General features: G+C 48.5%; 1 protein-coding gene across 2 annotated transcripts; it reads left to right on the plus strand.

The window, feature by feature from the left end:
- Positions 1 to 3,631: 3,631 nt before the first annotated feature.
- GDNF (glial cell derived neurotrophic factor) lies at positions 3,632 to 22,402 on the plus strand. 2 transcript variants are annotated; one of them, XM_040580922.1, is made up of 3 exons: positions 3,632 to 4,145; positions 5,518 to 5,715; positions 21,623 to 22,402. In XM_040580922.1, the coding sequence occupies exons 2-3, from the start codon at positions 5,544 to 5,546 to the stop codon at positions 22,105 to 22,107; spliced, it is 657 nt and encodes a 218-aa protein (XP_040436856.1). In that variant the 5' UTR covers positions 3,632 to 4,145; positions 5,518 to 5,543; the 3' UTR covers positions 22,108 to 22,402. The 2 variants fall into 2 exon arrangements, with proteins under 2 accessions (XP_040436856.1, XP_040436855.1); XM_040580921.1 differs by having other exon boundaries at positions 5,518 to 5,616.
- Positions 22,403 to 24,541: the final 2,139 nt, after the last annotated feature.

Consider the following 24,541-nt stretch of genomic DNA (forward strand, 5'->3'; position numbering starts at 1 on the left):
CAAGCAGCTTTTTAGCTTGTTTTAAAAGAGGCAACCTTTACAATGTAAAGACACACTTTATTTAGGTCTGAACGGGTCATTTTTCTCTTTCTGTTTTTTTTCTGACAGCAGGTTTGTGGGTTTTTTTCTTCACCAAAAAAAAGTTTTATCTCAAGCAGCTCCTAAACACTTGTGCTTAAAAGTTTATGATCTCTGTAGAAAAATATAATAAATTCTTAAGTTTTTGTAGCTTTTTTTAAACTTCTAACAGGACTACAGAAATGTTCCAGTAGCTACTTTATTTTCCATGAAGCAAGAGTGCACAGGGCTCTCAGTAACCCTCCTTACCAAGAGACTCACAACGGTGGCGCAGGGAGAGGCACATACATTATATTTGTGATTAAAAACTAACAGGTTTACTTACCATTTATTTCAACTATCCTAATAGTGCAGCTAAGACATCTGCATAACATTTCCTTTTGCTATGGTTCACGTGAGCTAAGTACTGCACATATTAAAAACTGGGCTTTCAGCAGCTTTTAATAGCAAGGAAAAATAAAACTCCTACAGCATTACAGATACACAGTATCTGCTGTGGCTTCATTACCTGGTGTTATTTAAAGAAAATTAGTGGCTTTGCACTGACAAAATGCATGCAAAGAAATAATGCATTGAGTTCATTTTACCCAATATGTGTAGTAAAGGTTTAGTCAATGGTCTTTTAGTTAAAATACCAGGACTCCATCTCACTGCATGTTAATGCGGTAACCAACGTGTGTCTCAGTCCCTGACCTCTAACAGAGGCACCACACTGCACCCACTCCTCTAACCTTCCTGCCCCGCTCCGGTCAGGCTGGCAGCTGGGAATGGCTTTCTGTGCATACAGCACTTGATGCATACGGCACTTGCATCTATCACCCAGCTCACAGCTACACACAAATAACTTTGTGGCAGAGGTAGCACAGCCTGAATGGTACCACTGAGACAATCCAGCCACTGCCTCTTGTAGTGCCTTCTCCTCTCCCCTTCTGGCATGCACGTATACATATAAACAGATGCATTTATCAGATGCCTGTGTGTTTATTGTATAGATATCATATACTCTATTTCTTTTTAGCAGATTGTTCTGTCATTGCTCCACCCATTGTCGTCCGTAAAGAGGGCGCACTTCAGAAACTTTTATTCCCAGTGTCTATCACTAAATTGTACTGAGAAAAGATAAATTTTAAGTGATTAATGAAGTATAATACTGTTTCAAATTTATAATGGGAGAAAACTTGGGAGGGGGGGTATTTTATTCTGCTGTTCTTATGAGAAATCTCTTCTGTGCAAATGAGTCTTAACCCAAATACAAAAATTAATAGCCTGACATTTTTGAAAATCTAATGAAGTAATCCATTCAGACATTATTTCTGAGTTGCAGAGCTGTTGCTCCTGTAGAGAGGGGGACGCATTCCCAAGGAAGGCTGCCCCCTTCATCACAAATGCCCCATTTAGTGGAAGATAGTTGTGAAATTTCCCCTCAGCAGGAGGATGGAAACGCCATGCTGCCCAGTGGGCTTCACGAGGAGGTTCATGTTCATCTCTCCATCTTGTCCTCCAATGGAAACTTAGAAGATGCCTCCTGCAGAAATATTTGTCCTGGCAGCCCATCCAGATGACACTAGCAGACCCCTCCAAATTTCCGATAAACACATCTTTAAAACTTTCAGTACTCTGACGGTGGAGGGCACAGGGATAGCACCTCACTCCTGTTACACCCAGTGAGGTGACCACGACCCCCTCTACAGACCCTCTCAGGCCCCTGTCCTGAGATCTCATCCAGAACTGGGTGCTTGGAGGTCTCAGTACATTTCACACCGATGAAGAGGAGCAAACAGGCGTTGTCGGCGTGCACACGCCTGGCTGTGGGGTCCGCGCCTGAGGTCCTCCTGCTTCCTTGCAGAGAGGGTGCAATGGGTGTAGCAAGGGCTGTGCAGAAAGCCCCGGGCAGGCAGCGGGAGCAGGTCCCACCCGCCTCCTGCACCCTCCCCCTGCGGGGCCTGGGCTGGCCGGGACATACACAGAGGAGTGGGACGGCGGGGAAGAGATGGGAAAGGGAGAGGGGCGTACAGCAGGCGAGGTGGCCCAGGAGAGGCGGACTCGGGGAAGGCAGCCCGCGGTGGCGCTGGCGGTGCCCGGGGCACGGGGCTCGGCGCCCCGCGCCTCCATCCCCTGCCAGCCGGACCCCCGGGCGGCGGTACCGGCGGGGCCGCCCGGCGGCTGCTCGCCTTTCGCGGGAAAGAGGGACGAGCCGGTGCGCACACATGTGAATTGCACAACCGCAACCACACACATACACACACCCGGGGGGGGAGAGGGGGGGACTACGGAAACAAAGCCGCAGCCGGGGTTACAGCTTTCGGGGCAGCTCTGCCGCCGGTCCGGCCGAGCCCAGCGCGGGTCCCTCCGTCCCCGCAGCTCCGGTGCTCGGCGCTTGTACCGGCGGGCTGCGGCAGGGAGCCGGTCTCCTAGGAGTTTCGCTGCTCCATCCCAAACCCTCAAAAAAAAAATATCTAAAAGCAAAAGATATATTTTTTATAAAAAGCAGGAGCCCAGGGAGCACGGAGCGGTCTGCTGGCCGCCGCACAAGCCCTGCGCGCTCCCCCGCCGCCCGCCCGGGCTGCGCCGCGTTAATTTCATAGCACCGGCGACATGAGGACCTCATACCTCCGGACAACTGGGTGAGTCATAAATACACGGCGCAGGGCTGAAAGCCGAGACTGTTTACAGCGACTTTGCGGCGGCCTCCGGCGAGTCAACCCGCCGCCCCCCGCGCCGGGGCCGGTCTGCGCGGAGGGGCCAGCGGCGAGCGCGGCCACCGGCGGGGGGATCCGCGGCGGCGGCACCTGCGCCCGGCGAGGGGCGAGGAGGGCGCGGCCTCCCCACCGGCACCGCCGCTCCGCCTGCCCGGCCGCGGCGGCAGCGCGGGGAGCGGCGGCGGGCGGGACGCGGTGTTGGGTTACCTCGGCCGGGCCCCGCCGCCGCCGCGGGGCCAGCGGGTGCCGCGGGGCTGCGCCGGCGGCCGCGCAGCCCACGGTATGTCGGGCCGGTGACTTCAGCCGGGAGATATTTGGAGGCTCCGCGGGGTCCGGTGCGGGGGGCCAGCGTGTGTTTGGGTCTGAAAGCGAATCAGCGGAGGGCGCGTCACTGCCAAAGGGCCCTATAAATCCATCTGCGGCGCCGAGTCGCCCTGGCAAAGCCCCCGCGTCCGCGCGTCCGGCTCCGCGCTCCCTCCGCCCGCGGGTGCGGCGCCCCCCGCGCCTCGCCGGCCCCGCGCCCCCCGCCCAGCCCCGCCGGCGCCCGGGGAGCCGGGCGCGCCCAAGCGCAGCCGGGGCAGCCGGAGCGGGCGCTCCCCGGCACCGGCCCGGCCTCCCGCCGCGGTCCCCGCCTGGATCTAAGCTTTCGCCGCGACGGGACCCCCGATCTGGAGGAGGAAGCCTCGCTGCTGCTGCTACCGGCTCCACAAATCCCAGCGCCGGCCTCTGATTCTCCCAGCAGGCTGAGGGGGGTGCTTTGAATTTTTTTTTTTTTTTTTTTTTTTAAATTTTTTCCTCCCCTCCTGATCTGGGGTGGTTTTTTGTCGTGGTGGGGGCTTTTTTGTGGCTTTTTTTTTTCCTTCCCGCCGTTGCGTGCGTGTCCGAGCGGTGCGCGGCTCCCCGCGGTGCTGGACCAGCTGGCGTTACAGGAGCCCTGATGTCTTCATCTGACTCCCCGCAGTTGTTGATGGAGTGTCTTTCTCAGATTTCCAGGCAGGGTCCCAAAAGCAGCACCCAGAGCCAGCTCCCGCTGCCAGGCGGCGCTCCCCGCGGCTCGGGCCGCTCCCGCCGCTGCTGAGCGTGGCTCCGGGGCCGGAGCGGGCAGAGACCCCCGCGGCGCCGCTCCTGCCGCGGCCACCGCACCTGCGCCGGCGGCGGGGGAGGCCGCCGGGGCTTGTGCTGGCGGCTCCCCTCTGCCTCCATCCAGACTTGCGACCTTGCTCCCCTTCCTCCATACGCCCCCACCCACCCTCGCGCAGAGAGGGTCCCCGCGGTCGGACCCCGACCCGGCCCACATGCACCGCCCGTCCAGCCGCTCGGCTCCCCGGCGTTAATGTCCATCTCGGGTCCGACGAGACCAGCTCAGAGGTGAGGGCGAGGCAGGGGCCGCGGAGGACGGTGGGGGGCCGTGGCGGGCACCCTCCCGGGGGCACAGCGCCGCCGCGAAGCCCCCGGCCCCGGCGAGGTGCGAAGGCAGCGGCCGGCGGGGAAAGCGCGCACCGGGCGGCGGGTGCCGGCGGGCCCCGGGCGGCAGCCGCGCCCCGAGCCCCGCCGCGGGATCCGGCGCCGCCACCGAGCCCCCCAGCGGGGCTGCGCCCCCCGGGCCGGACGCTGCGCCGAGCCGCCGCCCGCGCCGGGGCGAACCGGGCTGGGGCAGCCGTCACCCCCGGACGGCGGGCATCGGGTGCGTGGCTGGCTGCGGGCGGGACGGCGGGGAGCGAGGAGGAGAGAAGAAAGAGGGAAAGGGAAGGGGAAGAGAAGAGGAGGCAAGGGAAGGAAGAAGGCAAAAGAAAGAGGAGCAGGAAAAGAGAGAGAAAGAAAAGTAGGGAGGGGAAGGAAATGAGGAGAGGGAAACACGGAAGAATGGGAAAAGGAGAGGAAAATGAAAGGAAGGGGAGATGGAAACAAAGAAGAGAGGGAAAAGGAAAGGGGAAAAAGAGGGAATGAAGAAGGAAATCTTGAAACAAGGGGAAGGGGAAACGGGAAGAGAAGGGGAAAAGGAAATAGATGAGGGGACGGGGAAAGGAGGGGAAAAGGAAGAGGGCAGGGGAAGGAAACATGACAAGTGAGGAGGAAAGCAAAGAGAAAAACAAAAGGAAAAAGAGGAAAAGGAAAGGGAAAGATGACTGGGAAGGGGACAGGAAAGGGGAAAGAGGAAAAAAAAAGGGGGGGGGGGGAAGGGGAGGAGAGGGAAAGGAGAAGACACAGAAAGGGAAAGCAAGGTTTGCCTGTAGCACAACAAATCTGCACAGCCCTGCACACCGGATCAGCTTGGTCCGCCCTGGCCCAGCCTGGGGACAGGTGCCCTGGCACCATCTGGGTGCTGGAGGAGGACAAGCACAAGGTGACCTGCCTGCCAGGACAGGGACACAGTCACACCCCCAAGCCCCTGGGCACAGACTCCTGGGGCCTGCCTGCCAGCATCCCTCAAAGCAGGTAGCTTGGGCAGCGAGGGGCTGGAGGCCATCCTGCCTGCCCCTCTCTCACACCTCTTGCTGGGGAGAGCCCACCTCCCTCGCTCTGGGAGGTAATCGGGGGGGGGGGGGGGGGGGGGACGGGACGACGACACGCCAAGCTGAGCACAGGTTGTTTCCCCCTGCTCTGTCCCTGGGCCTGGCCAGGGTGGACCTGGCTGATCAGGAGTGTGAGGCTGCTCGCCTTTGTCTCAGGCCTGGCAGGGAGGGGACGGGACGGGGGGAGCACAGCAGCTGGGAGCTAACCCTGCCTCTCTCTCTGCCAGGGGCCCGTGTTGGAAGGAGATCTAAGATGAAGTTATGGGATGTTGTGGCTGTCTGCGTGGTGCTGCTCAACACGGTCTCCACCTCGCCCCTGCCCACCGGTAAGACGCCTCCCAAGGGGCCCTCTTCAGTGGTAGAGGGGCCTGAAGACGATCTGTCCCCCATCAGCCTGCTGCCTCCCTATGCTGTGCACAGTGACTGTAAGAAACATTCCCCTTTGTAGCCACTGCTGTCTGTCTTGCTAAACCTGCTCCCCTTTGCCTAGGCATCAGGGTGAGGAAATGGCCTCCCCACTTTCTGACCCTACTTCTGCCCCAGTCAGCATCACTGGCTCTGGTCTGGCTCCAGCAGCTCCAAAACAAGTCATCCTCCTAAGCCTGGCGCTGGCAATTACAGTGGCAATGCCCACTCCTCCCCCCCAGCCTCCAGCCCTACCTTCCCCGCAGTCATAACATCCCTTTGGTTGAAAAATCTGGAGAGGTGGGAAAGTTAGTTGTATGCAGGGGAGCTGAGAGGAGGATCAGATACATCGACCTTGCAGGGCAGGCACTGAAACTGCTTCGCCACCGCTTCAACCTCCCTCTCCCTGCTCAGACCTGCCAATGCAGTTAGTCACCGCCTGCAGCGGGCGCAAGTCCTAACGGAGATGGGGCTCCATGGTGGGAGGCACTGTACTCATCCTGTAGGACTGCTGAGTTTCATTAAATCCTCCTTGGATCCTGATCCTGAAATTAGTGTGTCTGCATGGAAATTTACAGGAGAGTAGCAGTGGCAGGGTTAGGAGCTTCATGCAGAGCAATCCACATGAACCAGCTCACAGTAAGACAGCTTACAATCCAAATGACAGATAATAATAATGCCTTGCTAATAATAGGTCTCCTACAATAGCAGATACAGGATTTTCACAGAGCTATGCGAGTGTTAAACTAACTCTGGTGGATTTTTAAAGTGAGAGTTAATATGACTCATTAAGAAGTGGCAAAATACTCACATGAATTTGGGAGATGTTAATTTAGCAAAGGCATAGGCACAGCTTGGAGGTTGCTCCCTTTGCCCTTGCTCTGCCCTCTCTGTTTAGCTCGTTGCAGGATGCAGACAGAATCCAGTAACTGGGATTCATTTTTATCTCTTTATCTAGAGCATGTCTTTTCCCTGTGCCTGTTGCAGTTCTAGCCCTGCTCTGGTTTCTCCACGAGCAGCCAGGCTAACATAGTATGGAGGCACTGAGTGGGGAATCATATGCTGTGACTCCACTTTCGTCCGCTCCCCAACACCCGTCTCCTTTTCCGCACACACATCTGTTTCCTTCTCCACTTAGTCTTCTTTCTTTCTTTTTCTTGCTTATGTTACCCCCCTGCTGGAATCTTGCCTAGGCTGCAACCTCTGTGGGTCCCAGCCCAGGCTCCTGCTGCTTGCAGACCAGCACCCCCTGATGTCCTTTCAGCCCCTCCACACAGGGAGGTTGGCCAAAAGCTCTTCCTTCCAGGGCTCCAGCTTCCCAGGGCTGGGAGGCTGTCACATGTGGTGATCTCCACAGCAAGCTGTGTGGTGGGATAAGTACTGTCCTACAAAAGGCAGAGATCAGCTTTTCAGGCACTGTGCTGGTCCCCTCTTCACAGGCTTGCTGCATCACTGGTGGCAAGAAAAGCCTCAGGGAAAAAGTGGTGCCAGTCAATTTGTAGCTCTGGCAGAAGCTGCAGGGTTGGAGATCATTAACACTCCATCTTTCCAGAGTGATAGTGTTTGTATGATAACTGTTTTTATCTTGAAACTCACTTCTGGGAATATGGTTCCTGGTGAGCTGGTTTGTCTGCAGCACCTCAAGGGGTCAGGCAGCAGCAGCAGTCTTCTCTGTTCCCGGTGTCTGAAATTTCTCATTGTTGCCTCTTTTTTCCACACCCCCCCCCCCCCCCCCCCCCCCCCGTGGATTGGGTAGACAAGGAGTGGGAAGAAACAAGTTACCTGTGTTTTACTTGAGCTATGGTAGTATCAATAGACAGCCTCTTCCAGATATCTCTGTTTGCAGGACACAGACATAGGCTTTGCCAAGCAGAGTTGGGTTGCAGGTTGTTGCCCAGGATAGTCATTTGAGAAAGGGCCAGTAGTTTGGTCTCCATCTCTTAACCCTGTGGATCACAAATAAATGGGCCTGACTGTGAGGGGAAAGTAAGAAGTGCTGTTCTTCACAACAGAAATTGGGGAAAACCCAGGGAGTTCCTGTGGTGGTTGCATGGCAGCTGTTTACGCATCACCCATGCCTGAAAGTCAGAAACTCTTTGCTATGTTGCCAAGTTGGATGAGTCAGTGGAGACCTGCAGAAAGGCGGCTGTAAGAGAGCAGTGAAATACTTTGATCCACTTTTGCACTGCTTTTAGTTGATTTAAAGGTGTGTGGTGTCTGGAGAACAGCCTGCAAACACAGCCCATGAGGCCAATCCTATCCAGCACTTCGCTGTCTTCCTGCCACAGCAGCACTTTGTTCAAGTCATCACCATCAGCGTCTTTAACATACTTGTTTCTCTCTGCTTACCATTTGGTGGCACGCACCCTTCAACACATGAAAGACACATAACGATGTATGCAAGAGGAGTCATGTCTACACCATGTGGGCTTCCCTGTGTTCTCTGGGCTTTCTCTCATGAGAAGAGTGCAGTATGCCACGAGCATGCAGGCATGCTCACAGCTCCTTCTCCCATCTGCTGGTGGACTTGCTGTGTATTAATGTCTCTGTGGGTGCTGTTGGTCATCTGCTTTGCCTAGGGCCTTTGCAGCAGGCAGCTCATGAAGCGGTGGGAGCACTGTCAACACCCACTTCGGCTCATCTGCATGGGGCAGTGTGGGCGCTGAGCAGGACTGGGTGCTGTGTTCATTCGAAGAGCAGTGCACTGCTCTCCTCTGAAACAATCCCTGTGGAGGCTGAGTGGGGAGTAGCAATTGTGCTCCAAGGTGTGCATTGCTTTTACTCCAGAGAGGTCAGGTCTGCCATGCACTGCTTGCAGCAGGGGTTAGTAGGGTTGTGAGATCACATCCCACTCCTAGGGACGGGCCAAACACCTTGCTAGAGCACAGATCTGTTTTCCCAGGCCCTTGACGCCTTTTTGTGTTCTTATTTGGTGGGACTGATTTGTCTGCAAAGTGCACTGAGGTCACCTGATGTTACCCCATTCCTTTCAGATTGGCTGGAAACCTTCCTTCCTTCCAGCCTACAGGCAAGGTCCTAACCTTCTGGGCTGATCAGGTGTAATGTGCTGACCTTTGCTGTTCAGGGCAGTAATTAGAGATGGCAAAGGGTATTGGCAATTGCATGCTTCTGCATTTTTCAGTGGACTGGTAGCTGGCCTGAGAGTAGCCTCCATAAATGCAGTTCATTTGAAATGAATCCAGTGTTTATAGGTGTTTTAGACGTCAGTGCTCATAGGATAGCTTATTTCACACAAAGAAGAGTAGCTGTAGAGTTTGTAAGGCTAGAAAACCCTTTCTTTGTTTCCCTCTTGCTTCAGTCTGCTGGAGGAAGGACGCCATAAGTTTAAATAGCAACTGCAAACAGGACAAATATAAACTAAATTATTATAAAGAAAATACTAAGTCAGCAGCTTCGGAAACATACAGTGCAAAGGAAGCCAAACACTTGGTTTGACTTATTTGCAATTCCCAGTGAATAAAACTGCTTGCCACTGTATGGCCATAATCAACATGTATGTGAGGACTGGAGTATCCTAAGGTCCAGGATATGATATATAATCTTTTGATCAAGTGAGCATCTTTAGTAAGAATTAGTGGTAAGCATGTAGTATTAAACGAAAAATATCACCATGAGCTTTTCCCTCCTAACAGGAGGAAAAAGTGGTTTTTTGGTGTTATAACATCTGAGTTACTCTGTGGCTACTGAGGATGGTCATGCATTGTTGGAGCTCCTTCAGTATGTTTGTTATGCTGTAACACACTGTGGTATGTGTTCATTACACTTCTGTTAAAAATTCTTCATACGCCTGCTAAGAGGTTTTTAATGTTAAGTTACTGTATTTAGCTGCAACATTATCAACTAATATGGAAAGTATCTAGAATAAACAGTGATATTGTAGGACTCTCTAAGGCATAACCAGTATTAAATTAAACTTCCAGTAAAGTGCATTTCCTTCCCTACAATATTTATGAGGCACATTCAGTGTTACGAACCAGAATTCTCATGTTTCTGCCCAGGCTTTCCTGCTCAACACACCTACGGTGTGGCATATGTGTTTTAGTCTAAGACGGCCAGAAGCTACAGAGGTAACCTGCCTATGCACAGTAAATCCAGTGCACTGGAGAGGTATCTGCCACACTGAGCAGGTGCCACACTGCGTCATTTGATCTGTGCGTATCCAGTACAGCCGGTACATCCAGCCAGTGTCGGACCAAGCATGCCTGTGTCCCTGGGCCAGCATATATATAGTAAAGTTCATTTGCATGGTCATGCCCAGGTTATCTAGGCATTTAGAAATCTCAAGCATTCAAGATTGCCCATTCATGAGCAAAATTGTGGACAAAAAAAGAACAGAGCCCATCTGGTTAAAGCCAGCTGCATGTAGCCCTAGAAGCTGATTTCTCAGCGGTCTCAGGTGTAAATACTGAATATATTTCTGTGAAGGGTATTCTAGGACTGGAGGGGAGGAGTGAAATGCAGGAAAATATGGTTTTATTCTCATTTTAAGATTTGTCCTTTTTTCAAGTTTTACTTCTCTACTGCTTTTTCAATTTAGGGACCTCAGAAATTTGCCACTGAAAGTGTGGGTCCTTTTAGATGTGTTGTAGGTGTGGGTTGCTAGATAATATGCCTGAATATGCCTTTTTTGGTCACCATTTATAGGCCTTTTCAATACATTTTAGAAATCCCTGTGTTCGTGGCCTGCAGACAAAAAGCTGCAAACCACTTCTTGAAAATCTGAAGAATTCAGCTGTGTAGTGACTATTGATGAATTGATGGGGGAGGCGTTATTTCTGCACTAGAAGAGCATCCTCAGATTCATAAGTTGTGCTGTCTTTGTAAATTATACTGTTCCTGATTAGGACTGTAAGTAGGTTTGAAACATTTAAAGTTACAGAGGCTGAGAGAAGCCATTGGGGTCATCAGGTCTTATTCCCCACAACTGCAGATGATCAGGGATGGAACATATAGTGCAAATATCCAGTCTTCATCCCCCACACACACTATCAAGCATCTGCAACTTAAAATTTGTAGTACCTAGGCCAAACACCATGTAACCACACTTGTGGATTCTCATACTTGTGAGGTAGTAAGTTAATGACAAGTAATAGGCCACTGTCACATTAGTGCTGGTAGAGTGGTTGACACTGCAGAATGGTCATTTTTGACAAAACCAGCTGTAATTTCTGATCAAGTAGTATTTGGTAAGGTGAACCAAAGGGAAGATTTCAATGATTCTTGGAAATCCAGTCCTAATTACAAAGAGAAGAAAAAAAAACCGGAATCAAAAAGATTTGAGACAGGTACAAACAAAGCATGAAGACACAAAATATGCGTTACAGTATGTCTGGTTTGAAGATCAAGGACAGAAAATCAATTACGTGAGGCATTTCAAATATCATCACTCTTTTTAAGGAGTAAAGCCACATTGTAAGACTTAGCAGGTATTTAGGCTGTATGTATTGGTACAACACTTAAACTGAAACCTGCAGATACATTTCTTTGAAGTCAGTGGGACTTGTACTAATGCTTTAATGATTATTGAACAGGAATAAGCTTCAAAAGAAGCAAACATTGAAATCAAAATACTTGTTTTCCTGCATCGTGGCCAGGCAGTGTTAAAAGTGGTGTGCCAGAATTTCTCGGGTGGCCGCATTTTCAGAGGCAAGCTGGTCATATCCCCTTTAACTAACAAGCTACCTAAAAACATCTGGACTACCTCTGCTCCCTTCCCAAGCGTGTAAGACCTCTTTGGCAAAATCAGCCATTACTCAGGAAGTTTCCAACAGGGAAGTGTGTATCCAGTGTAACAGCTGGGAAGGACCTAGCTTTTCCAAGCACATGCCGCACTGGCAGACCATGATCCACACATCCCAACATAAGACCTTCTGAAGCAGGGTAGCAACACCTCTGCTCTAGAGCCAGGGACTGTTTATTATAATAATCACATTTCCAAACTGCAAGATTGAAACTTTTTGTATTGTTCCTATTGTAAACACATTGAAATGCAGGTAGCAAAAGGCAACAGGGGAAGAGCAGGTATTATTTATAGGTCAGATCAAAATCTGATAGCAGCAGAGGTTGCCACAGGAGGGACATCAGCCATGGTTTTGCCCAGATGGCTCCACTTTACTAATCCCAGGGAAGAGACTGGGATAGGGTCCCTTCCTGCTGCCTGTGTTGTTCCTTGGGAACACTCCTAAAACCCAACAGGAGATGCAATGTAAGAGCACAGGCAGCCTGGGAACAGTTGCTGTTATTTATTTAGGAATACCATCGCTGTTCAGTGAGCTGGCACTAAAGTGGGGCTGGATGACCGATGTGGGGTTTTACTGATGTCACGCAAGGGCTGGATCACTTCTGCACCAGGGATGCTAAAGATAATTTTTTTAATTACTTTTTTGTTACTAACAGTATTTCCTCCATTAAACTCTCAATATCGTGCCTGTTAGCTGGCTGCATGCTCTCTCGCTAATAGAGGTCACAGGTTTCAGGACCCACTCGTTCATACTCATTTGAGGCTCTTGCAGGGTAGAGACAGAACCAAATAACTAAGCATAAACATAAAAACATTACCTGGGAAGCTGGATATTTACTCAGTGTGGTATAGATTTGGAGGGGTACAAGAACTTACTGAGGAGACAACAGGCCTTGCCCGGGTTTGGCTCCTGCTCTGTCACTAGCTCCAGACAGGACACTGCCACTTTTTCCTTTTTCTCCTTTTACACTCTTTATGCCATAACTTCAGGTGCAGAGACTGCTCCATGGGTGCTCAGGTGCCCGCACGGCCTCATACAACAAGGCCCTAGTGCAGGCAGGCTTCTGGCAGCTGCCACAGGGACTGTCACAAAACCTCGAGAGCGACCGCTGGAAAGCCGTCTGCTCCTTAGTGCCTCAGAGCTGTTTTTCCAAAGCTTTGCGTCACAGGCAAGACCACATCCTCCTGCTTCTCCTTTGCTGCTTGACTACCAGATGGGACACTCCTTTGCCCACCCCAGAGAGGCCAGGGGAGGGGCCCGACCCCAGGTGCCACCTCAGAGTCAGGCAGCATCTCGTGAGCAACCCCACCTGGACTGGATGAAAAGCAAGAAACTCTTCGGACAGGTCAGCTCACAAGGCGGCTTCCTTTGCTTCACCCAGTTCATCTGACCTCGCTGTTTCCCCCTGCTCTCAGGGAATTCCTCCAGCTGGCAGTAATTATAATGGTCCTATTGTTTCTCCCTTTTAATCTTCTGGTGGGAATGAAGGATTTCATACCTGTGAGAAAGCAGGCAAAGGATGCAAGGGGAGATAGTGCCAAGACTGGCAGTGCAAAAGTACAAAATATTCTGCAGATTTGTCATTATGACCAACACATGGGAAGTGGCAGGGTTAGCTAGCAAGCTACAAGCACAAAACTTGGCTGCTCCATCAGGAGCAAGCACACCAGGTCGGTTAACCCTGTGTCTTTTTCTAGTGCTGCCTTACCACACCTGACTGGTGTGAGTGGCCCCGGAGTCATCCTCCAGGTCGTTTAGCACTTTACCTTGATGAGAGGTAAGTGACACTGACGAGAGGCTCCTTTTCTAAGGGCTCTCTGAGTCAGGCAGGAGGGTGCAGCATGTCCTGGGAGCTGGCGAGGCAGGGAGTGAGGTAGTGAACCAGAACTGTATTAAACATTTAAAGCTGAGCTGCCCCTGGTGTGTTTGATGCTCTGTTTGCTAATGGACACAACTGACTGGTTTCCATTTCACCCTTAGCCCCATGGATTTTCATGCAAGGCACAAAAGCGAAGTCATACCTCAGAGAGGTGATACTTTAATTGTTTAAATCCTGAAAACCTTTCAGCATAACTATTTCTAACACCTTTCTTTGCTTTGATGCCTGCATGATAGGCTTTGTTTTTCATGAAAAATACTTCATTTTCAATGAAATAAATAGTATATTCCCACCACAGTTGATGCTGGTTTACTTTGCAAAGCAGAATGATCATCAGATTGGTGACTTTAACCTTGCTAAGGTTGCGCTTCTGCAAATGGGTTACTCTGAGGGCCTCCTAAAGTACACCTTTGTGGTGTGACATGAAGAAATTCTATGTTTGGACAGGGTGTGTTTTTGTGAGTATAACTTTGGAGGAAACTTAAAAAATAACCAGGAAAGAAAGGAAATAAAATATTTTAATCATGAAGGGCCCAGATTAAAGTACCAGAACTGTTTTTGAAAAAGGGACGTTTGACCCTCACACATATCTGGATCTGAATTTTCTAAATATTATTTACCACTATAATGGGCTGGATTAACCCCCTTGAACTTTGAAATTGTACTTTAAACTAGAGTCTGAATGCTGCTGTTTGGATTTCTCTAATTGAACAACAGCTGTGCTTAAGTGAAATATCCTGGCAATTCTGCTAAATGTTTGGCCTGATGTTTTGATGTAGTAACTATACACTGCCACAAACACATGCATAAAAGGTACAATATAAAACAAAAACCAAATTTTATCATTTTGAGTATACCCTATGTGACTTCTGTTACATCACTTTTACTCAGGATATGCGAAGTGCAATGTAACACTGCATTGATGTGATTACATTTTCCCAAGACCAGTATGGAAAACCAGTCTATAAAGTACAAAGTTTCAAATAATTTAAAATATCATGTGTTATGAGATTTAAAAAAAAAAAAAGGAAAAAAAAGGAAAAAAAAAAGGAAAACCCACTTATGTAATTTATTATTTTGCAATTAATAGAATTTAAGCTTTTCTTGTAAGCCATAATAGACTGCATAGTCAGGAGAGACTGTAGCTAGCCTTTTAAATCCATAACCAGGCACCAAAATGAGTAACTGGATTTTTTTCTCAAAAGCTGAAGATCCATCTGTTCCTACTGAAAACAATTTGTGGTCAGGTATGAACTGAGGGTTTCTTGCTCTACCATGCTGGGTTACTGCCACTGCGGGGGACTATTTGGCTTTAAAATAAATCTGTTTCTAGTGAAATCAAGGGACTAGTTTTACAAAATGTAATTGTGGTCACATGTGAACAGGCAGAAATAAATTGTCCATAATTCCTTAATGGAGACTGTTTTCTTGAGAATGTGATGAGATTGGTTTGGATATTTGTTTAGACCTATTTTTTGTAGATGTCTATCTGAACATCTGAACACTGTATAATTTATTCTTCCAAAAAGCACAGGCATCAGATCCCGGTCCTGCTGGCACACAGTGTCTCTAATTAATTAGAAATGCAAAGGCAGTTTCTGGGGGGTTTGCAGCGGGGAGGATGCCTGGAGGAAGGCATATTTCCCTGTATGCCAAAAGCAGAGCTCCAGGGTGGCTTTCTGCAGAGGCCAGTGGGGACCACGATGGGTGTTTGGCTGCAGGATCCTGTGCCCGTACATGCTGCCAGCTCATGCAGTGCCCAGGGGACATGGACTGTGCTCAGGGACAGGCAGGTCAAAGCTTCAGTTTCCAGAGAACAGCACTGAGGTGAGAATTTCAGTTTGCATTCAAAAGCGGCATTCCTAACCCAAGAGGTTGGCTCAAAACTATGATCTGAGTGTACCTTAAAGGTTCAGAAAGCAAGCCAAGAGCAAGCAGAAGATGCAATTTTCTATATTTTTTTTAATTAGTATTTTCAGTGAGTCTCGTTTCTCTTCTTTTTTTTTTTTTTTGTTTGGCTCCTGGAGTTCTGGACATTTGGTGTTCACCAACTCTGCCCCCAGCCTGGTCACTCCTAGGTTCCCATGTGTACCCGTCCTGTGATGTTTCATTCTTCCCTTTGCTTTCTTATTCATTTTTGGGTCACGAGAGAAACTCCAGACAGATTGAGAGCCCTGATTTAGCTGGACATGGGAGACAGAGAAGGTGCCCAGGGGCAGACTGGCACAGGGACTGCCATCCATACCCCCTACTCTTGACAGTCCAGTGCTAGAAAGCAGACTCACGCTCTGGTTGCCACCAGAGGAAAAGGCTTAGCCCATTCCTGCCTGGATCGTCAGGTCCTTGGCACAGCACTGAAAGAAGGAGGTGGAAGGGGGCTGCAGGACAGTGAGATGAGTGGGAGTAGAACACACGTGCTGGCTGCAGCTCCCGCAGGCATTGCTTCCTACCCCACACTCCTGCTGGCGTGGCGATAGACAGAGGTGATGCAAAAATGTGTGCACGTGCCCACGTGCAGACTGCCTTCAAGGGATTTCCCTAGGGAGATGGACAGGCAGGAAACAGCTTCCAGAAATATGACATAAAATCCAAACAAAACCTCATGACTTTGTGCCAATCTTGGCACCGTAGTCCTAAGTGGTGGGGCTCAGCCCCCCACACTGCCCCAATGGGGTCTGCTAGCCTTTTTCCCGTGTTGTGAACAAGATACACAGAGAGCCTGTGTCCCCTGAGGGAGGATTCTACATTTCCAGAACATACTGTTCTTTCCCTTGGGAAACACCGGCTTTGAGGTGCAGCACATGTGTGAGCAAACCTTTGGTAACCTATACTGAACACATGCTGTCGTGGGCTATCCCATCTCTCTTATCCCGTGCCAACATATCCCATGCCATCCCGTCCTATCCTGGGTGGCTTTGGATTTTTAAATTCTAACTCCTTCACACCCTGGAGCTTGAGGGAAGGACTACTGCTCAGAGATCTTAACTGTTTCTATTGCCATAGTATCTCAGCATTTTCTGCTGGCACTTTGTGCGGTGTGACAGGCATCTGTCATGTTTGTTCTCTCAGCTTTTCCACCAGAAGGCAAATGTTGTCAGTAAACGAGTTTGTTTTGAAAAAATATGTGCGTGTATAATTAAAGTTGTATCTGTGTATGTGTAAATACAATCCACACAGTTTGTGTGTATGCATGTGTATGTTACAGGAAGGGATGATAATATGTGCTTCTCCCAGGGGTGTGAAATCCCCATGGAAGGCTCTGTCTGCTGCACGATCAGGTTAGCGTGGTCCATGCAGTATTAGAAAAGCAAAACTGCCAGGCTTTTAACCTTCGTTCTGAGACTATAAACTTTCCTAAACAGTGTCGGAGGCAGAGGGTTAACTAAGTACCTCTCAGCCAAGCGCCTTTCTTCAGTTACAAAGCAGCATTTGGTGCCAAGGAGACCCATATGAGTCCACTGGTGTTCCCTGGCCACACAGCTGAGCTCAGGACCCTCTTCATCCCCAGCAGCACTTACCACAGTGCAGAGGCTAAACAAGTGCTTGGCACGTGGTAGCTATGGTGCAGAGAGGTCCTAGCATCCCTGGAGCACATCTACCAAGTGCCTGTCAGGATGGGGTGGTCCTGCTGTCGGTCTTCTCCACCTTCCCTTCTGTCCATTAGCCTTTTACAGTCTTTAGTCCTTGGTCAGTGGTTATTACATATTCATGTGTGATGTCTGGTGGTAGCTTCCTCAGCACCTACCTCTGTTGCCTTGTTTCGGCCTGTCACAGTTGGTGTTAATGCTGGCATTTCCACTTGGTTGCCCAGGGTCCTATTTCAATGGTTTTTTACAGCACTTTGTGTCCATACTTATTGGACAGCTGAATATCCCAGCTAAGTCATGACTGGCACCTTGGCATAGGCTGCTAAGTCAACTCTCACTTCACTCCTGGCTGCCAAGGTTTCCTTCAGACCCCTGAGAGCCACTCCTAGCACTGTTTGTAGTCATGCTGACGGCTATGCTTCGTTAAGCAGTAGAAAATTAGCACCAAGCCACATACAATCAGTATGAGCCCTGTTGCTTGGCTCCGTGTTCAGTGGTTAGTGGCTCCAGCTGCTCTTGACGCAGCGCTGAGAGCACAGGACCGTGGCACTGAGTATGTGTTGAAACTTGGCTTTGTGGGATGGTGTAACAATTCAGAGCTGTAGCAGCCAGAGGCGGGCTGATTGTGGGGACTGGATGTGTTCCTCAAACAGTGGAAGCAGCCTTGGGGTATGTTGGCAGTCCAGTCGGAAGCTGCCAGAATCAATGCCATCGTTGCATTGATCATGACTAGTTTGGGGACCCACAGGTAGAGGGTATTGTTGCTTACAGCAGCTTGTAAGGACTCACTGAGTAGCCCAGTAATGCAGTTGCCATTGTGTCGATGGGGTGCACCCACAAAACTGCGTAACTGTGTGCAGTTGTGGGTGAGCAGATACCAGCTAGGGTCAATAGGTCCAGCACATTTTCTTGAGAGCAGCTCTGTGCCTACTGTTCCCACCAGTTCCCTAATACCACCCACATGTCTTGTGTCTCCTCCAGTGATGTAATCTCCAAATACAGGGGGTTCACTGCAGGAGTTCTCTCAGTAGATTTGGATATCTGCTTGGGATATTTTCCAGTCACCTGGGCTGAAGGGGAAGTCCACCCTGGAGACATAAAATTGGCATTCATCTTACTCACAGTGCTGGCATCCCTCCCAGTGAGTCTTCCGAGTGGTCTGATGTTGCAATAGAGAATGAACTGGGCAAGGAACCCTGGCTCTGTTAGACCTATTGGCTACGCACACCTCAACCCAAGTTACAGCTTGGATAGCTTCATGGTTTGTGTTAGAGCTCCAGCGAGATTAGTGGGATCAGTAGTGCAGCTATTTACCCCATTTTCTGGCTGCAGCAAGTCCATGTGTGTAGGTAGGGTTCCTCTAGTTGGATATGCTTGATTACTTGATCTACTTTTCGCCCTACCGTTTCCACCTTCTGCAGTGTAGGCACCTCGTGCTGCTGCGTTACTTAAGGCTCTTCTGTGGCGTGTTTCCTCCACCCTGAATATCACAGGCCACTCACAGCACAGAAGTTTCTCAGCAACTTTAGCTCCCCTGGTGCAGCCAGGGCAGTCATCGCACAGGAACCAGGGCAGATGTCAGCATGGGCTCTGAGTAGGGGCACAGTCCGGAACATGGGCCTTTTCCCCTCTTTTTCTCTGCTCCAGAGCATGCTTGGATTGGCTTGGGCAGGACAATGCCTGAACCCTACAACTGTCTGATTAATGTTTAACCAAAGCAGACTCCTGCATATAGCACTGTTGCAGGGATAGGTGATATTTTTGCACCTGAATTGCAGGCCATTTAAAAAAATGGTGTGCCTAGCTGGGCTGTTATATTTTCAGGTAATCCACAGGTTTTTTCTCAGTTCATAGGTGGGGGATACTTACTCCTGCCCCACTGGCAGCATACCAGGCTTGGGATAAGTATGAGGCTGAAGGCTGCAAATGAGAATCTCCACATATAGTTTGGGTTTCCTTGTAACAATCTTCTGTCCCCTTCCTGATGGTTGACCATTACATGAATTTCAGTAAACCCTCGTATGTTTCCCTGACAGTTGTGTTTTACTCTCCATAGCCAACGTCTCATTGTGTCATACTGTTGCTACAAGGGGTGGGCCAGGAGTATGTGACAGAGGTGTGGGCTGGGGTAGTCACAGTAGTATGAGAGCAGTTATTTGAAGGTGAGAGTGGAGAATGGCACAGCTAGAGCCATCTCCTCAGAGCCACATCCTTCCCTTATTGGGTTATAATCTAAGAAACCTAGCTCCTGTGCAAGAAACCTAGAAACCACCCAGTCCCGCAGCAACAAGTGCCTTGGGCCAAACCTCTCTCCATCTGTGCCTGTGGCAGGGCCAAGCTTGTACTTGAACAGTGAGGGCTATGCCAGCTCCATGTGGGTCATCTTGCTTGACTGAGTCTAGCAAGGTGTCTGTATCTTCTTGCTGTTCAGGAAAGTAGCCCACCTATTGCCCTGACCAGGACCTTGCTCACTAAGCCAGCATTCGTATGGTGTAGGCAGGCCAGCCTGTCCTGCAGCAGAGCTGGGTGGTGTATCTGAGAAACATCTATCCAAGCTACCTGCCTCCAGTAGCTATAGCTTATAGCGGGTATTTTGGTACCTGCTACAGAGGTAATGACGGAGGAGTGCAAGAAGGGTGCACTTACCATTGGTGTCACAGGAATACGGGGCTTGGTGCAGGGTCCTGCCTTGTTCAGGTCCCATATAGCTGTATAGTCATCCCTTTTTCGTGTCTTTTGACAGTTACTGGTCTGCAAAGATTCTTGCCTTTAGCATGGATATCTGTAGAACAAAGTGTAAATCACTTCTTCCAGTCCCAAATTCTACAGTTTATAGGATCCTGCTTCCCGTGTGCCACCCTCATTGTGTGAGGGTACAAGGTTGCCTGCCTTCATTACTTTTTCACCAGTCTATATGATTTTGCAGGAGCTGTCTGTGAAAAACCATATACCTCTGATCCATCACTGTTTTGTCATGGACAGGGGCCTCTAGGATGTGGCTGCTTTGGCAAGAGGTCCATGTTCTTCCTTATGTGCAGATGCACTGTGTTTCAGCAGGTTTTTCCAGTAACAGGATTAAGATCCTGCTGCCCTCATCTCCTCTATACTTGGTGCTTTTGTTGAGAATATGAAGGCGCACCTTCGCTACACAGTGGGAGGCAGCCGCATGTCTTCCTCTCCCCTGTTAACCAGGGTCCGTACCACTGCGTATGAGCTGGGTATGTGTGCTGCCTGGTCTCTCATTAGGGCTCCTGTCTGTTAATTATTTCCTGTCTGCTCATTAAGGAAATGCAGCGCTGAGCTTTGCCGGAGGAGCTGCTTCTGTCTCAGCACCTTGACTGGCTGAAAGCCTTCATGGCCCAGTGGAGGTACCAACCCCTGGCCAGGTGCACTGCACTGGGTGTTGCCTTTCCCAGTGTCTGCAGTTCCTGGGATCTTTGTAGGGGTCCTTCTGGAGACAGAGCTCCTGTACATGCAGGGCCAGGTTTTTGGCATTGGTCTGTTGTGTGGGTGGGCACTTAGGGGTTCAGTACAGAAAGAAGCATCCTCTTAGGTCTTACTGCAGAGGAAGCAAGTCCACAAGTCTTGATTTTTGGCACAATAAATGTGAAAAAAATAAATCTCAATACTGCAATGTAGTTCATATATTTAAGAGACAATCATTAGTAATACAATGTAAGGGCACCTACACACGGGCTCCTGACAGCCTGACCCTCCATTAAATCTTTGTATTCACTAAGGCAGATCACATTGAGGGATTTAGTCCATGGGAAGTTTAAAGATTTCAAAATGCGATTTTTTTCCAAATCATGCTGAAAAGCTGAAATCTGAGAACATTTGGGAACACATCCAATCTCACTCTCTATATACTCTGCTAGTATAAAAAATATTTCATTATTTTTTATAAATTAAACATTTATTTGAATAATTTATCACTGGTAGAGTATATATCAAGTGAAAAATTAGATATGTATTTTAACTTCAGAAGAAGAAAATGCTTTAATAACATTTCTATTGAAAATTATTATCATACCTCTATCCTGTCCTGTTTCTACTCAGTCTAATCAGCATCTTGTAACACAAATACTTCCATGAGAAATTTTCAAAAGCTCCAATAACAATTATCCCCTAGAAGCAGTAAAAAAGCAGTCATACAGCCAGGAATAACACCTCAGCCTGGTACCCCAGGAAATTTCTCTTTCTGTTGTACACAGAAACCTTACTGATAGGTGACTTTGGCAACACTAACCGCTGCTGGTGTGCAAAGACAACAATTAACAATTATAAACGCAAAGTTGCTTTAAAAAAACCTCATCCTTTTGCTGCTTTGCTGGGAAGAGCCTGTATAACCTCTCTACGGTAGCTTCACCTATCCATTAACCAATATTTGTATCATGACATGCTTTTCCTTTCCTCGACTTTGACAGGGCTCATTCAGCATTGAAAGATGGGCTAGAGTGCTACCAAGCATCAGCAATCACCTAGAGAGATACATACATAATCTCATTTATTTTTCCCCAAATGAGTTTCCAAGATGATCTAAACCATTCCAAATTCTCCTTGATTTCTGTGGGTCCTGGGCGCATGCTCTGAAGTGATGGCAGAGCAGCTTCAATATGTCTAATGTTTTTAAACCACGGATGGACAAACTTAATGACAACTGACATGTGACAAAGCCTTTTCTCTCTTTCCCAAACAGCAAATATGCCAGAGGATTATCCAGGTCAGTTTGATGAGGTAGTGGACTTTATTCAAGCCACCATTAAAAGACTGAGGAGGTCGCCGGATAAACAGACTCCAATTTTTTCTAGGAGGGAGAGAAACCGGCAAAATGCAGCCACGAACATAGAGAATTCCAGCAGAAAGGGAAGGAGGAGTCAAAAGGGCAAAAATCGAGGATGTGTCTTAACAGAAATACATTTAAACGTGACTGACTTGGATTTGGGATACGAAACCAAAGAAGAACTAATTTTCCGGTATTGCAGTGGATCTTGTGATGCAGCTGAGACCACCTATGACAAGATCTTGAAAAACTTAACCCGAAAGAAAAAACTAGTCACTGACAAAGTGAGGCAAGCTTGTTGCAGACCCACAGCCTTTGATGATGACCTGTCCTTTTTGGATGATAACCTGGTTTACCACATACTGAAAAAACATTCCGCAAAAAGGTGTGGATGCGTCTGACGGCTGCACGCCAGAGGCAGCACCAGTTTTGCATTCCTGCTATGATGCAAAGAGAGGGACCAAGGTTCCCGGGGAAGCGCCTGCTCAAAGCAGGAAAAAGAGGACCAAGAACATAAAATAAGGGGTCTTGAGAGCCCCTGGGGGATATGAGGTGGCATTTTAGGATGAAGGCTTTTGACATCCTACGGGACAGTAAATAAAAGCTTGGGTGGAGATGCAAACAGCTGGATGGCGTGTGCAGTTTCCCGTTCAACACAGTCCACCATCAGTGAGACTCAGATCCGTGAGGAATGTACTTAAAAACACAACTCTGCCACGCCACACTGTGTTGTAGTTATACCATCTCTGCTACGAAGCTTAGCTGCGAAGTAGGTTAGGAGTACCTTACTCATCCTCTGTGCCACCAGCTTTACTGAAAGATACTTTGTGCTATTGCTCATTGAAGGGTGATTCCTAAGCACCTAGGGCAACTTCTGAGCTATAATAAGATTAACTTGTAAGTAAGGGGATATTGGGCAAATATCAAAATGCCCGGGCTCAGGTTCTGTAGGGCCAGTATCAATACAAAGCTAAACAGTTCCATTTACTGGTTAAGTTTGGTTATTTCCATCTCATGTTTCTTCAAAATGAGTGCAGGATTTTGTTCTTCTGCTACCTATGAAAACAAGTTGAGTTGTTAAGCACTTCTTCCTAGTATAGTAAGAGAACTAACAAGCCCAGCCTACATAAAACCTGTTTCTTTTGGTTTACAAAGAATTAACGTCACTTGCGTAACTATGTTTCTATTTGGTCATTGTGAGTGAGCAGAGACTACTTGATGCAATGCATCCATCCAGAGACATAAATATACAGAAGATATTTATTGAGATTAAGTTATTGTTATTTATTACAGTTCAGTAATGAGTCTCCTTTCCTTATTTATTGAAGTTTCTTTTCAAAGGTGCCAAACTAGAAGGTGCTTGGAAGATACAGAGAGACAATGAAGTTGGGAACAACGGTCCATGCATTTGATTGAAAGTGTTAACTTGAATGCAAAAAAATCACTTACTTTACCTTTTTCTCTTTGAAACAAAATCCTGATTATGTTCACAAAATGTAGTACCAAAGCCTGCAGCCCTTCCTCCTGTTCAGTAATGCTCTTGAAAATTACTGCAGTCATACATTTGCAGGAGCAGCAATGGCTGTGGAAGAGTGAGGGTTGCAGGACTTGGCTCAGCATTAGCAATCTGTTAGAAAAACCAATTCTAGTCATATTTTTAAATGTAGCCACAATTTTTTTTATCACTTTTTGCCAACTGACCTCCTATAACCATTGACAAATGGGAAATAATCACATTTAGCCTTATAATTTCCTGTTATACTTATTTAAGCTTTTCCTTCCATATTTCCTTATAGAAGAGGTTAAGTATCTCTTACTAGTTAGCCCTGGATTTAATATAACCTACAGGTAAGCAATTGTGTTCAAATAACCAAAGTTCTTTGTATAAGTTGCTGAAACATTACAGGATCGCACCTACACAGCAGAACAGTCTCGATGAGGATGAGGGAGGTTGTACAGCAAAAGCATTCACACCTGACTGCTAATGCAGGCTCTCATTCTGGAGACTTTTTACCTGAAGGAGCAGCAGGGCAGGTCGCTAGACATACCTGACAACCAGTGAAGCATCAACTCCCACAAAAACAACAGGAAGAAAAAGAAATCCCTACTGAAAACCAAAAAATGCTGGTCCGACCTTTTATCTTATGCTGCAACAGCTCTCCATATTCATTTTGCCCTGGGCCCCTTGGGGCACCACAGAAGAAGGGTCTAGAGGTCAAAAAAGGTCCAGAACAGGCATAGAAAGATGTACCAGGTGTATGAAATATAATTCAGCCCTGACCTCCACTGCTTTCCTGGGTGGACACAGGGCAGCCCCAGAGCCCACCTGCAGGGCTCTCGTTCTTGCACTGCCATGGGGATGCCTTACCCTCCGTGCTGGGCAGGGGTGGTACAGCGGGTACCACCACCAGCATTGGTGTGACTTGGGCAGCAGAAACCTGCTAAGCTGAGGGGCAGCTGCACTGCTGGGCAACTGATCAGTGGCAGCGCTCAGAGGCGTGCTTTCACTTACCCCAGCTGCTGAAAACTTGCCCCAAAGCATTTTCTGTGCAGCTTGAAGGGGCCACAACCAAAGCAAATCACTACGTTCAAAATTCAAAAGGGTAAAGTTTGTGATTTTTTAAATTTTTTTTAGACAGGAGTGTGCTTCTCTGGAGTTTTTTACTTCACCTGCGATTTATGTCTCAGTCATTTGTGTTAATCAACCAAAGTTCTCTACAGACTTTATTTTTGTACAATATTCATTTTATAACTTTTTACAAAATAAAACTCATTTCTATTGTTGCCTGGTTGTTGCTGGTGCTTCTTCCCCATTGTACCACTTCAAGTGGTACA

Source organism: Falco naumanni, chromosome Z, assembly GCF_017639655.2.
Source record: "Falco naumanni isolate bFalNau1 chromosome Z, bFalNau1.pat, whole genome shotgun sequence".
Taxonomy (NCBI): domain Eukaryota; kingdom Metazoa; phylum Chordata; class Aves; order Falconiformes; family Falconidae; genus Falco; species Falco naumanni.

Coding starts and splice junctions, on each gene's coding strand:
- GDNF (XM_040580922.1), top strand. CDS start 5,544: ATGAAGTTATGGGATGTTGTGGCTGTCTGCGTGGTGCTGCTCAACACG. Junction 5,716..21,622: donor CTATGCTGTGCACAGTGACT/GTAAGAAACATT, acceptor TTTCCCAAACAG/CAAATATGCCAGAGGATTAT.